The 15,536-nt window shown below is 40.8% G+C and overlaps 1 protein-coding gene across 5 annotated transcripts in view; it reads right to left on the minus strand.

Moving 5' to 3' along the window:
• tsc2 (TSC complex subunit 2) overlaps window positions 1-15,536 on the minus strand; it is a 134,043-nt gene that overhangs the window by 86,280 nt on the left and 32,227 nt on the right. For all 5 annotated transcript variants that reach the window (XM_063059340.1, XM_063059339.1, XM_063059337.1 and 2 more), the window contains exons 12-18: window positions 15,030-15,167; window positions 14,056-14,159; window positions 13,398-13,479; window positions 11,317-11,472; window positions 5,506-5,622; window positions 4,550-4,672; window positions 2,354-2,460 (exon numbers count right to left, since the gene is read on the minus strand). In XM_063059340.1, the coding sequence (XP_062915410.1) occupies window positions 2,354-2,460; window positions 4,550-4,672; window positions 5,506-5,622; window positions 11,317-11,472; window positions 13,398-13,479; window positions 14,056-14,159; window positions 15,030-15,167 (827 nt within the window). The remainder of the gene's footprint in view (window positions 1-2,353; window positions 2,461-4,549; window positions 4,673-5,505; window positions 5,623-11,316; window positions 11,473-13,397; window positions 13,480-14,055; window positions 14,160-15,029; window positions 15,168-15,536) is intronic.

Raw genomic sequence — 15,536 nt, forward strand, 5'->3', positions numbered from 1 at the left:
TGTGTGTGTCTGTGTGTGTGTGTGTACACACACACACACACACACACACACACAAGACTATTATATATTTAAGACAGAGGTTGATAATCTTGATTGGTCAGGGTATGACGTGATATGGGGAGAAGGCTGAAGATTGTGGCCAAGGGGAAATTGGATCATCCATGATGTAATGGCAGAGCAGACTTAATGGGCCAAATAGCCTAATTCTGCTCCTATACCTTGATCTTATAATTCAAGTGGCTCGTAATTTAAATTTTAGAAGCTACCAAAATATTGGTATGGCTCTCAAGGGTGAACATCATTTCATTACCCTGAAACACCTGTTTTACCCTCTTTTTAAGGTAAAACTGATTTTTCCATCCAGAAATACCTTCCGCGTCTAAATCAAATCCTTGTAATTGTAGTTGTTTCAGCAGGAGGATAATGGACAATTTTTCATCTTTTTTGAAGTTTAGTGTATTGACCATCCTGTTAAGTGATGAGATGGGAAAATTTAATACAGAGCTGCATGCCATCTTCACCAGATTCACCACCCTACAGCTAAAGAAATTCCTCATCTCTGTTCTCAAGGGATGTTTTTGTATTCTGAGGATGCCCCCTCTAGTCCCAGACTCCCCCACTATTAGAAGCATCCTCTTCACATTCACTCTTTCTCGGCCTTTCAATAATCGATGGGTTTCAATGCAATTCTCCCCCACCCCCCCTTCAATTTTCTAAACTCCAGCGAGTCCAGGCTCAGAGCCAAACACTTCTCATACATTAACCCTTCATCCTTGGGATCATTTTCGTGAACTTCCTCTAGACCTTCTCCACTGCCAACACATCTTTTCTTAGATAAGCTGCCCAAAACTGTTGGCAATACTTCAAGTGTGGTATGACATATGGTTTATAAAGCCTCAACATTACATTCTTGTTTTCATTTTCTAGTCAAGCCTTGTTTCACATCCAATGAGCAAAGTTTAAATCAAAGGTGTTATTTATTTATTTTAAAGAGATGCAGCACAGCCTTCCAGCCCAAGTCTATGCTGCCCAATTACACCTATGCAACTAATTAATCTACGAAGCCATGTATTTGGAACATGGGAGGAAACTAGAGCACCCGGAGAAAACCCATGTGGTCAAGGGGGGAACGTGCAGACTTCTTAGACAGTGGAAGGAATTAAAACCAAAACTGAGTGTAGCAATTTAACAATGCTATGTGCCCATCTCAGCCAAAGTTTACCCTGTGTAGTAAAACTAGTATTTCAAACAGAATTAGCAGCAGAGCTACACAGGTCTATTGAGTCTACACCAATCCTATTGAACAATTCAGGCAGGAAAGTAGCATAGCAGTTAGTGCAAAGTTTTACAGCGCCACCTGTAGGATCGGACTTTGATCCTGCCTCTGTCTGCAAGGAGTTTGGACATTCCCAGTGTGACTGAGAGGGTTTCTTCCTGGTGCTCCAACTTCCTCCCACTTTCCCAAGATGCAAGGTTAGGATTAGTGATTTGTGTCCATATATTGGGGGCTGAACAGCGGCTACACTTGCAGGCTGCCTAGCATGGTCTCGCTGATCTGATTTGACACAAATGACACATTTCACTGTTCATTTCCATGCATGTGACAAACAGAGCTAATCTTTTCTTTCTTCGAGATTTCTCCAGGTGGTTCAGTTTCCTTCCACGTTCCAATGTTGCACAGATGAGTTAATTGATTAAATGGGTGCAATTGGGTGACAAGGATTCATAGGGTCTGTTATCGTCCTGTATGTCTAAATAAATTTCTTTGCCCACATCCCTGCAGGTTATTGTTCTGTCCAGTTTCTATCCAACTCCCTTTTGAGAGCCCGACCCAACACCACTTCAGTCACTTCAATGAGCTCCTCATCACCTACACAAGAAAATCCTCATTGGGAAATCTGGGACCTTCTCACTAATGGCACAACTGTATTCAATGACAGAGTGTAGGTTGAAGATTATTTTTAAAAAATAAAAGCAGCAGCAAACATTATCAAACTGAATGGCATAAGAGATAAGGGGTGAATGAATGATCTACCATATATTTTGACATCTGTACTGTTGCATTTATTTATTTCATTTATTGAGATACAGCTCGAGCCTTTTGCATCACGCTGCCCAGCAAATCCCTGATTTAAACCTAGCTTAATTATGTGATAATATACAATGACCAATCACCTACCAACCAGTGCGTCTTTGGACTATGGGAGGAAACTGGAGCGGTCACGGGGAGAACATATGAACACTGTACAGGCAGTGACAGGAATTGAACCCAGGTCATCAATTCTGTAAAGCCTAGTGTTAACCATTGTGCTGCCCTTTGACTGGAGGATAAAGTGAAAACTCAACAGTTTACCTGCTTCCACAGAGACAATAGGGGCTGAACCTCACTATCATGTCCTTGTTTGGCACTCCAATGCGAAAGAGAGAGTCTGCTCGAAGCTGCAGAAAAAAATTAAATACCTGCAGACAGAGAGAAAAGATGTTAGTTAGCAAAATAAGACCACAAGACATCAGAGTAGAATCAGGGCATTCAGCCCCTGGATTCTGCTCTGCCACTGGATCATGGCTGATTTACTATAGACTTCAAATTAGAAACAAAATGCTCTACAAAACACACCACTCGCTTTTAGAACTTAATATGTATATAATGCACCATTATTTCAGAAGGCATGACAAAATCGTGAATTAATCATATAGTTAAGGAAATTAAGTGCTGTTGGTGGTGAATATTTTCATAGATTACAGGGAGATTTTGATCAGATAGGGAAATGGACCAAGGAGTAGCAAATGGATTTCAACACAAATGTGAGATGATGTATTTTGAAAAGTCATACCAGCAAAGGACACAATGTGCATGTTAAGACACTAAGGTGTGCAATGGAACAAAAGCATTCAGGAGTACAAGTGTATAGTTCATTGAAAGCAGCATTACACATCGACAGGGTTTTGAAGAAAGTCAGGGCATTGAGTTAGGGGAGAGAAGGGCACCACAGTAGCACAGCAGTTAGTGCAACGTCATTACAGCTCCAGGCAATGGGGCTCAGAGTTGTATTCTGGCATCCACAGCAAGATATCTGTACATTCTTCAGTGAGTGTGTTTCCTCTGGTCTCCTCCCAAATTCCAAAGATGTATCAGTTAGTAGGTAAACTGGTCAGTGTAAACTATGCTGTGATTAAGCCAGGGTTAAATAGGTGGGTTGGTGAGCAGTGTAGTTCGTTGGGCCGGAAGGGCCTGTTCTGCCCTGTGTCTCTAAATAAGAATAAAATTATGCTGCAGTTGCACAAGTCAATAATGAGGATGCACTTAGAATACCATGTAAAGTTTTCAAACTTATATGAAAGACATAGTTAAACTGGCAATAGTGCAAAAAGATTTGAGGATGTTGCCACAATTGGAGGGCACGAGTCACCGGGAGACCTAGCCAGGCTAAGTCTTTATCCCCGAGAATGTGGGAGAACAAAGGGCAATTTTATAGAGGTGTTTAAAAATAATGAGAAAGAGATAAGGTGGATAGTAACAATCTTTTCCCTCATGCAGAAAAGTCCAAAACTCAGAGGCAGCAATTTCAGTGAGAAGGATAAAGATTTAATAGGGACCTGGGGGGGCAACTTTTTCCCCCACAGAGAGGATAGGGAGTATATGGAACAAGCTCCCTGAGGAAGTGGTTGAGACAGGTACAATGGTATAATTTAAGAACAATTTAAATAGGTACACGGAGGAGTGGGGTTTGGAGGGTTATGAGCCAATGCAGGGGTCAAAAAAAAAATTAATCAGCTGGGTGCATGTGATCAGTCTGGACTAGTTGGACCAAAGAGTGCTGTATAGCTATGACCATAGCCGAACATCCCAGGAATTAATTATAAATATCTCAAATTACACAGTTAAGTGCACAATTCCTCATTAAATGATGCACATGTTCACAGAATTGCCAGCTGCTTAAACTTTCTCATGGACATTTTGGTTCCTTAAATGGAAGCTGTAAAACTTTCTTTTTAAATCATTAAGGTGTTCCTCTAACACTCAATTATAAGTCATAGGACACGTCTTCAGTTTAGGGTCTCTGAACAAGTGTTGGATCCTGGTGATTTTACGATCCAAAGTCAAAATGAGGCATAAAACGTCGCTTATGGCCATTAAGTCTTACAAGAGCAAAACAAAGAAAAATAAGAAGTTGTGGTCATCTTCTAGCTCAGACTGAAAAGTTAACAACATTCCAGTGATAACAATTAACCTATAAAACAGCCAGAAGCAAGTAGCGTGACATTTGCTATAGAAAAAGCTAACCTAGAAAAGTACAACAATTAGTGGAAAGCTCACTGAACAATTACATACATAGGTATTACATAAAAATAGAAGAACAGGAAAGTATGAACTATGAGAAAAATACATATAACAATTCTACACCCTAATCCAACACAAGTTTAAGGAGAAAGCTGGCCTTACAAATGACTATTATCAAAGAAAAAAATATTTATCTGAAGAAGGATGGCTCCAATATATTTAAGATTGTTGCACAGTTCTTGCATATTGAATTCAGAATTTACCCACCTGTAGGCGAATACTGCTGGCGATAGCAGATGTGTACATCTGCTGGTAATGTGACCGTATGTGGCTTATCAGAAGTTCATAGACTCGACGTGCATGGCTGGCGGGCAAACAGTACAATTTGGTCTGGAAGGGGAAAGGGCAATAGTTTTGCATGAATTATGAAGTACAGTGACGTGGGAACACAAATGTCTGAGTTATTCACTTTACAGCCGATATAGGTGGACAAGTCAGATGTGACAGAGCTCCAACTGATAACCTGACCAGAACTTAATCACTCTAGAAGTTTAAACAAAGTTATGGCCATTTCAGCCTGGCCGTGAATAGCAGAGCAGCCAGGAGATGAATACACTTTCCCTTTCATGGCCCTCTCCTGCTCATATTTTGCATGCTCAAGCAACAATCAAAAATAATATCTTCTATTGGATTGTCTGTTTTATATATAGCTTTTCATAAGTTCTACAGCATTTATTTTCCTATAAATGCCTGCAAGTATATGGGCGCCATGTTAACATAGTGGTTTGCACGACACTACTACAGCTCAGGGCAGAGTACAGAGTTCAATTCCAGCATCCTCTGAAAAAGTTTGTATGTTCTTCCCATGAGCACGTGGTTTCCTCCGGGTGCCCCAGTTTCCTCCCACAGTCCAAAGGTGTTCAGATTAGTAGATGAATTAGTTATTGTAAATTGTCCTGTGATTAGGCTAGGGTTAAATAGATGGGCTGCTGGGTGACATGGTTCACTGGGCTGAAAGGGCTTGTTCATGAAATAAATTAAAATATGTGGTGACATACTGGATATTGTATCTACTTTAATAATAAATACTTAGATCATAAAGGTGTCAAAATTATCTGAAACAGTAGTTTTGCTCATTTTTTTTTTAAAATAGGGCTGATTTTAAGCCCAACATTCTTAAAAACATGCTGAAATAGAATTAAAGCACAAGATCTTAATTCAACCTGCAGAATTACTAGAAGACCCAAAACAGCAGTCTTCACATCCTCCAGCATAGAATCGTGTGAAAAACTGCTTTCCGCTGTTTCCACAGATGGATCGATGAGTGGCCGATTAATAATCTTAAACAAAAAACATTTTATTACTATCCATAGACAAACCACAGCCATGTAAATATTCAATATTCTAAAGAAAGCTAGCGACCAACTACAGATACACAGTATGAATATTGTACAAAGAACTTTAATAGTGAAATATTGTTAACGAAGTGTTTGACATATTGCAAAGCAAGTGATCAAATTCTAGAGCAGTTCTCCCCAAAGCGGGCAGTATCAACCCCCTGGGACCAGTGGGAGTTTCTGAGGGGGCAATAAAGATAAAGTGGCAGTGTGGTGGGATGCTCAGTTGCAAGGGGAGCAGCTGAGAGATTACAGACATAATTTAAGAAATGAATGGCTCATTATAAGCATTTGATCCTCAGTTAATAATAATACACTTGTTATCTTACAAGTAATATTATTTGTATTAAGTAATATAATCACTATAATTGAAGTGGTAAAATTCTTTGAAAAATCAAAAGCTTCATTCAGTAATCAACTCAAGAATGAGGCATGACATTGCATATTTATCAGAATTATTTGCACTGTTTAGTGAAATCATTTCAGTTGCAAGGAAATGATGTGAATCTCAAAGTCAAGTCAATTATCTCCAAATTTCTGCCCGAGTTAACTGAAGTTGCCCAAGTGCAACATTGGCTGTCACAACCTTTGCCAATTTCCAAGCCCGAGCTGGAAGTGAAAAAGAATACCAGATGATCTCAAGTATACTGCATCCATCTGGGTGAGCTACATAAAGATATGACAGACAGATTTCAGGGTCTTCTCTCCACCCAAATTCTAGATTGAGTAATAAATCCATTCCTGAACACTTGGTATGAATTAACAAGGAGAATGGAGTAAGAACTGATCTCACTACAAAATGACTGAGCTGACACAGAGGTTCAGAAAAATCAAAGACTTTTGGTTGCGGAAGGGAATCTCTGAATGCTGTCCTGCACTGTGAAAAAGGATCAAGAACAAACCACAAGACATAGGAACAGATTTAGGCCACCTGGCCCATCGAATCTGCTCCATCATTCAAACATGACTGATCCATTTTCCTGCTCCTCAGCCCCTCTCCCCAACCTTCTCTCCATAATCTTTGATGCTGTGGCCAATCAATAACCGATTAATCTGTTTTAAATACACCCAATGACTAGGTCTCCACAGCTGCCTGTGATAATAACTTCACCACCATCTAGCTAAAGAAATTTTTCCGCATCTGCTTTCAACGGATGCCACTCTATCCTGAAGCTGAGCCTCTTGTCCTGGTCTCCGCCACCATGAGAAACATCCTTTCCACATACACTCTGTCTAGGCCTTTCAACATTCAAAAGGTTTCAATGGGATTCCCCCCCGCCACCATCCTCAAAATTCCAGTGACTACAGCCCAGAGCCATCAAGCACTCCTTATATGATAACCCTTTTATTCCCAGAATCATCCTTGTGAACCTCCTCTGAACCCTCTCCAATGCCAGCACATCTTTTTTTCAGCTGAGGAGCCCAAAACTGTTCACAACACTCAAGGTGAGGCCTCACGAGTGCCTCATAAAGGCTCAGTATCACATCCTTGCTTTTATACTCTAGACCTCTTGAAATGAACGCTAATATTCCATTTGCCTTCCTCACCACTGACTGAGCCTGCAAGTTAACCTTTAGGGTTTTTTTGCACAAGACTCACATGAATCTTTGCATCTCTTTTTTGGATTTTCTTCCCGTTTAGAAAATAGTCTGCACGTTTATTTCTACGATCAAAATGCACCACCATGCATTTTCCAACATAGTGTTTCATTTGCCATTTTCTTGCCCATTCTCCTAATCTGTCTAAGTCCTTCTGCAGCCTACCCGTTTCCTCAACATTACCTGCCCCTCCACCAATCTTCATATCATCTGCAAACGTGGCAACAAAGACATCTATTCCATCATCCAAGTCATTTATATACGCATAAAAGGAAGTGGTCCCAACACCGACCCCTGTAGAACACCACTCGTCACTGGCAGCCAACCAGACAAGGATCCTTTTATTCCCACACGCTGCCTCCTACCAGTCAGCCAATGCTCTAACCATGGTAGTAACTTTCCTGTAACATCATGGGCTCTTAATTTGGTAAGCAGCCTTATTTGTGGCACCTTGTCAAAGGCCTTCTGGAAGTCCAAATGTACAACATCCATTGCATCTCCTTTATCTATCCTATTTACAATCTCCTCGAAGAATACCAACAGGATCATCAGGGAATATTTTCCTTTAACAAAACCATGCTGAATTTGTCCCATGTAGTCCTGTGTCACCAAGTACTCCATAACCTCATCCTTAACAATCGACTCCAACATCTTCCCAACCACTGAGGTCAGGATAACTGGTCTATAATTTCCTTTCTGCTGCCTTTCTCCTTTCTTAAAGAGTGGCATGACACTTGCAGTTTTCCAGTCCCGCAGAACCATGCCAGAGTCCAATGATTCTTGCAAGGTCATTACTAATATCTCCACAATCTCTACTGCTACCTCTTTCAGAATGCCAGGGGGCAGTTCATCTGGTCTGGATGACTTATGTACTCTTAGGTTTTTTCAGCTTTTTGAGCACCTTTTCCCTTATAATAGTAACTGCACACACTTCTCCTCTTTCCTCACACCCTTCAACACCTGACACACTGCCAGTCTTTCACAAAAGACTCATTTAGTTCATCCATAATCTCCTTGTCCCGTTATCATTGCTCTGGCCCCATATCTACTCTCATCTCTTTTTTAAAAAATATATATACTTGAAAAAAGCTTTTTCTATTCACCTTGATATTGTTTGCTTTCATATTTCATCTTTTCCCTTCTAATCATTCTTTTAGTTGCTTTCTGTAGGTTTTTAAAAGCTTCCCAATCCTCTATCTTCCCAATAATTTTTGCTTTGTTGTATGCCCTCTCTTTTGCTTTTGAATTAGGTTTGACTTCCCTTGTCAGTTATGGTTGTACTATTCTGTCATTTGATTATTTCCTTGTATTGGAATACATCTATCCTGCACCTTCCTCATCTTTCCACAGAAACTTTTGCCATTGCTGTTCTGCTGACATCCCGGCCAGCATTCTCCTTCCAATTTACTTTGGTCATCTCCTCTCTCATACCACTGCAATTTCCTTTATGCCACTGAAATACTGCTACTTCAGACTTTACTTCTTCCCTATTAAATTTTGCTGAACTGAATCATATTATGCTGTCTGTCTCCTAAGGGTTCCTTTACCTTAAGCTTCCTAATCACCTCTGGATCATTACATAACACCCAATCCAATATATCTGATCCCCAAGTAGGGTCAACGACAAACAGCTCTAAAAAGCCATCATGGAGGCATTCAACAAATTCACTCTCGAGATCCATTACCAACCTGAATTTCCCCAATCTTCCTGCATGTTGAAATTCCCTATGACAATCATAGCATTGCCCTTCTGACATGCCTTTTCTATTTCCGTTGTAATCTGTAATCCACATTCCAACTACTGTTTGGAGGCCTGTATACAACTGCCATCAGGGTTCTTTTACCCTTCAACATCATTGAACTGAATTGACTTTATTTCTTACATCCTCATACCAGGCAGTGATGCAGCCAGTCAGGGAGGGAACATCGACTCAGACCATGAGAGGCCTGCGTCGGGCATTTTCATGCCTTACAAGGCGCAGACTGGAAGTCTGTGTGGGGTGCCACTCCTCGCACAGACTAGAGCAATGTGTGATTAAGTGCCTTGCTCAAGGACACAAACACGCTGCCACAGCTGAGGCTCAAACCAGCGACCTTGAGATCACTAGACGAACACCTCAACCACTTGGCCACGTGCCCAACACAAGCCAGTCAGGATGCACTCAGTTGTGCTCCTTGTAGAAAGTCCTTAGGATTTGGGGGCCCAGACCAAACTTCAACTTTGAGGTGAAAGAGGCATTGTTGTGCCTTCTTCACCACACAGCCAGCATGCACAGATCACGTGAGATCCTCGGTGATATTTATGCCGAGGAACTTAAAGCTGTTAACTTTCTCAACCCCAAATCCGTTGATGTCAATAGGGGCTAGCCTGTCTCCATTCCTCCTGTAGTCCATAACCAGCTCCTTTGTTTTTGTGACATTGAGGGAGAGGTTGTTTTCCGTGTCAGGGTGATGACTTCTCTGTAGGCTGCCTCATTATTTGAGATTAGGCCAATCAGTGTATTGTCGTCTGCAAATTTAATTAGCAGATTGGACACAGTCATGGGTATACAGAGAGTAAAGGAAGGGGCTTAGGACACAGCCTTGAGGGGCACCTGTGTTGAGGGTCAGAGGTGAGGGAGCCCACTCTTACCACCTGCCAGCGATCTGACAGGAAATCCAGGATCCAGCTACACAAGGCAGGGTGAAGGCCAAGGTCTCTGAGCTTCTTGTCGAGCCTGGAGGGAATTATGATGTTGAATGCTGAACTGTCAGCATTCTCACATAAGCATCCTTCTCCAGATGTGCAAGGATGGTGTGTAGAGCTGTAGGTTGTGTCATCTGTCAATCAGTTGTGTCGGTAGGCGAATTGTAGGGGGTCCAGTGTGGGTGGTAGCATGCTGCAGATGTAGTCCTTGACTAGCCTCTCAAAGCTTTTGCTTATTATTGAGGTGAGTGCGACAGTACACCAGTCGTTCAGACATGTTACCTTAGCCTTTTCAGGTACAGGAACAATGGTGAATGTTTTGAAGCAGTAGGGCACTACACTGGGAGAGGGAGAGATCCTATAATCACATCTTTCTAATAATTTGATGCCATTCTTTACCAGCAGAGCCATGCCTCCCTCTCTACCTACCTTACTATCCGTCCAATACAATGTGCAACCTTGGGCATCCAGCTCCCAACTACAATGTTCTTTGTTGTCTTCCTAACATCATATTTAGTGGAGCGCAGTTGCCCAACTTCTTTCAAAGCAACGAAACTGACTACAAATCACTGAACACAAGTATCTAAGACTCCTTCAGACTGACATTCCACCTGATGTTGAGAAGCTGATATCACTGCACCAAGTCCATCCATCTCATTGAAAGGCGAAAAAGCAACAAAGTAGTGAATAGTTGGACTACTAATGCACGCTCTAAAATTGATTTTTGAAAATTGTTTTTACTGTAATTGGAGAATTTTATTTGTAGCTTTAAATAGATTTGAAATTATTTGTCAGTGCTTTGAATTTACAGTTCCTATTTCCTTTCACTGTGCATTATAAATCAAAATTCTTTACAGTTTTTACGTCATGGCCAGAAAGGAATGGTCTCTGGGGATGTGGTCTGGGAGCCAAAGGGGTGATAACCCAAAAAAGTTTGGGAGCCACTGCTCTGGAGTGTGCAAAAATATAGCTCCTTTAATGTGTAATCTTAATATAATGAAATGCAAACTGTTTTTGAAATACAACTCAAAGATATTCTTTTTTTTGCAGCTAAATCATGAGACTCTGCTTCTGTTTAAAATTCAAGTAACTACACTCTAAAAATAAATTTGTTCCATATGAAAACGGGTGAAATCAAACAAGATTATGTTACTCAAGTAAGAATTAACTGCCGTGCAACATTGGCACTTAATACAAGATTTTACACATTCAGGAACAATTTCAAATTTGTCAGAAGGAACTGAGATGGTCAGTATAGTCAATGCAGTCAGTCACAAACTAAATGTTATAATTCAACTGACAGAACGTTATTGAAATGTTATCTCTCAGTATAGTGTCTGTAGAACTGATACCTTTTCGATAATGTCCAAGAGGCTGTTAAACTGAGGAGTGTTACAGTCCACTGCCAGGTCTACTAGCAGTTGCGCAGCCAGTCTCCGTACCACATGGTCCTTATCCTCTGCAATGTGCCCCAGCTGAGGGATCACCACAGCTTCAATTAACTCCTCCTATAAAAGGAACACAAGCTTTAAAGTTAGCAAAAAATAATCACCCGTATGTTTTCAGGAAGGCTGTAAGACATAGGAGCAGCATTAGGCCATTTGGCCCATTAAGTCAGCTCCACAGTGTGTGTGTCTTATGTTCAATTTCAGTTTTTCCTGTGAATGCAGCTCACCTCTAGCTATGTGCTTGTGACGCTGCTGCAACCAACCCTTTCATGTACTCATTCACTTAACTATAAACTCAAATGACTGATTAAAACCTCCAAATACCCTTTCACTAACTAAAAGGCACTTTTACCAAAACAATTCTCTTTTGTTACAAACATTAGAAAACATAGAAACATAGAAAAAAGCTGTGCCGAACATGTCCTTACCTGAGAAATTACCTAGGGTTACCCATAGCCCTCTATTTTTCTAAGTTCCAATAAAGAATCAAAATTCCATAAGACCATCAGCCATTCTATCATGGCTGATTTATTATCTCTCTCAACCCCATTCTCCTGCCTTCATGTAACCTTTGACACCCTAATCAAGGACTGCTGCCTTAAATATACCCAATGACTCAACTTGATTGACAACATTAACATACGGGATAATTCATCCTGGGCCCAGCACACAGATACAATCATAAGCGTGTCAGCATATGTACTTTCTTAGGAGGTTCAACTCTAACAACCTACTACAGATCTACTGTTCGAGTTATCCCAAGCAGCTGAATCTGAGTCTGATACAGCAATTTGAATGCAGAGGAAACACAAGACATTGCAGAAAGTACTGATTTCATCCAATACCTCACAGGCACATCCCTCTCTACCTCTGGTAATATATACAGGATTTGCTGCTTCAAGAAGTCAACATCTATCAAAGATACCCCACAAAACAGGCCATGCCATCTTTCCGCAGCTATCATGGGGTAAGAGTACAGAAACCTGAAGTTCCACACCACTAGATTCAAGAAAACTACCTCCCTTTTACCATTCAGTTCTTGAAACAAACACAACCCTAATCACACAGTTTAAATAGCATTACAACCACTTGGCACAATAAAATGGACTCCATTTTTGTTCTAACTGCACTTCCTTGTAAAAATTGTGTATAATTTACGCATGCTTAATTTCAGTTTTTCTTGTGAATGTTGCTTACATGGTTCTATGTGCCTGTGATACCACTGCAAGTTTTTAATTGCACCTGTCCATAACGTGTTCATTCATGACAACAAACAAATATGACTAACCTGGAGCTTTTAATGTCAAAGGCACTTTTAACTAATTAATGCAACAGACACACAGACAGCTGAAGAATTACAGTGAATATCAGGAGTCAACACATCCACAGAGCATCAGTCCTAAAACATGGAGGGAACTTGAACAATTATCAATCTGCACCCAGGGTTCTTGCTCTGGTATAGGAGAGCGCAGAGATATACAAATTCTTAACCCATTATAGTCACAGTCACAGAAACAGGCCCTTTGACCCATCTAGTCCATGCTGAACCATTTAAACTGTCTACTCCCATTGACCTGCACTGGAACCATGAACTTGCAAAACAGAACACTTAAGCAATTTCAAACAAGAACAGATCTCCTGAAAACTTAATTTCCAAAACACAAGAGATTCTGCAGGTGCTTGGAAATCTCTGGCAACATACAAAATGCTGGAGGAAGTCAGGTCAAGCAGAATAAACAGTCAATGTTTTGGGCTGAGACCCTCGATCAGGACTGGCCTGATGAAGGGTCTGGCCCGAACGTTGACTCTTCATTCCTTTCCACAGATGCTGCCATTACTGGTTGAGTTCCTCCGACTTGTTGTGTTAGATTTCCAAAACCAGGCTCAGGTGTGCAAAAATACCCTATAGCAACTGCCTTAAAACTTTCCCACATAAAAATCTGGCTGCCAAATCTTCGAAAGTATCCAAAAGTCTTTTCACTCACTTCATATAATTGTCTATTAATGCTCAAAATAAATAGCAGGACATGAAGTGCTTTCTTGCGAATGGCGCTTCGACTTTCATTCCTGGAAGATAGATATGAGTTATTAAGACCAGAATGCACAAGTATTTACAAGAATAAATAAGAATTCACGGTGCGATAATCAGAAAGATGGGTGGTGGAGTAGAGATATCTCTCAATCAAATGAGGTACAAGGATCTCCTTCCCTCCACATGCCTGCAAGTCACATTTGGGCAAGGTGCAGCACCTGCATAGCACCCCTTACCCCCACCCCCCCCCACCGATCAGGGTCATGTGAAGCCATGGAAGTGGTAGATGGTTATACAAGTAACTGCTGCATATCATACCCTTGTTATGTGGCCACTGATGCCAGACAATCTCAGAAGTGTATTGATAACGGCTGGGGTCACCCCCCCCTCCCGCCACCCATAAAGACACTGCAGAGAAGGCAGCAATGGCAAACCATTTCTGTAGAAAAATTAGCCAAGAATAATCATGGTCACGTAGACAATGATCATCCACATCATACAACACATGATGATGAAGAATCAGGTAGGGAAAAAAAAAGAAACAATCCCACAAAACTTGCATGTCAATAAAAATACAAGAAACAAGACAGTAACTGAAGGTGGATTCTTACTTGAAGAACTTCTCCATTAGTTTCTGCAGATTCTGAATCCAGCAGTGTTTGGCAGGATGAACTGACTGAGCCCGGTATGACACTAGTGTAAGGACTGACATCTCCTTCAGATGTTAAAGGCAAAACACAATGAATAAAAATTAACCAGAAGATCTACCAGCCTTAAATCACAAGTAAATTACTGCATCGTCATAGAGCATTACAGCATACAAACAGGAGCAGCCCACCTAGTTCATACCAAACTGTTATTATGCCTAGTGCCACTGACATGGACCATAGCCCTCCATACACCTCCCACCTATGTACTCACCCAAGCTTCTCTTAAATGTTGCATTTGAACCCACATCCACCACTTCCCACCGGCAGCTCATTCTACAACCACCAAGCGAAGATCTGCCTTGTGTCCCTTAAACATTTCAACTTTCACCTTTAACCCATGACCTCTAGTTCTAGTCTCACCCAACCTCGGTGGAAAAAGTTTGCTTACAGCTACTCTTATCTATACCCCTCAATTTGGTAGACCTTTATTCCCTGGAGCATAGGAGAATGAGGGGAGATTTGATCAAGTCCTAACTTGCCCAAACATTCCATATAACTCAGGTCCTCAAGACCCAGCAACATCTTTGTAAATTTTCTCTGCATTCTTTCAATCTTATTGATAACATTCCTGTAGGTGGGTGATCAATTATTTTGGTAAGAAACATTCATACCAATACCTTGCATTATAGCAGAGGAATAGATACGTGCAAATGTTAGCAATGCCTCTTCAATTTGACTTCTCTATCTACTCTAGATGCCTACACAATACATTTCAAACCACACTTTATACTGTATAAGCTTACTCTACTATAATATAGCTGCATCTGTGCAATGACGATTTCATTAACAACACTTAAAAGAACTGATCATTTTAGCTAATTATACACCACAAAAATAATTTGACCAAGAGTATAGTAGCAACTTTAGAATCTTACCGGCCTTTTATTGGAACACTTTTCAATCAGTGCAAATAATCGTTCCTGAGGACCATGATAATCTTTTTGTTCATACAACTCTTCTATTGTGGTTAGCAGCTCATGCACAATAACAGACAGTTCGTTACTACCCAGTGTCTAAAAATTAGGACCACAAAAACAATTAAGGGGATGTCTAACCAACATTAAAGTACAAATTACTTAATTATGTTCGTGAATTCAAATAACATGTTTAAATCTTTTTAAAATAGAGCTTTGAATTTATACACATTTTCCCAATTTCTCATAGCAGACAGTCTTTTTCCCCATGGAAGGGAGTGTAAAGCTGCAGTGGATAGATTTATTTATGCTTATTTCACGATACAGCATGAAACAAGCACTTCTGGCCCACCGACCCACTGATTTCATCCAAGCCTAACCACAGGCCAATTTACAATAACCTATTAACCAGTACATCTTTAGAGCATGGGAGGAAACTGGAACACCCGGAGGAAACACGTGCACATG

Source organism: Mobula hypostoma, chromosome 9, assembly GCF_963921235.1.
Source record: "Mobula hypostoma chromosome 9, sMobHyp1.1, whole genome shotgun sequence".
NCBI lineage: Eukaryota > Metazoa > Chordata > Chondrichthyes > Myliobatiformes > Myliobatidae > Mobula > Mobula hypostoma.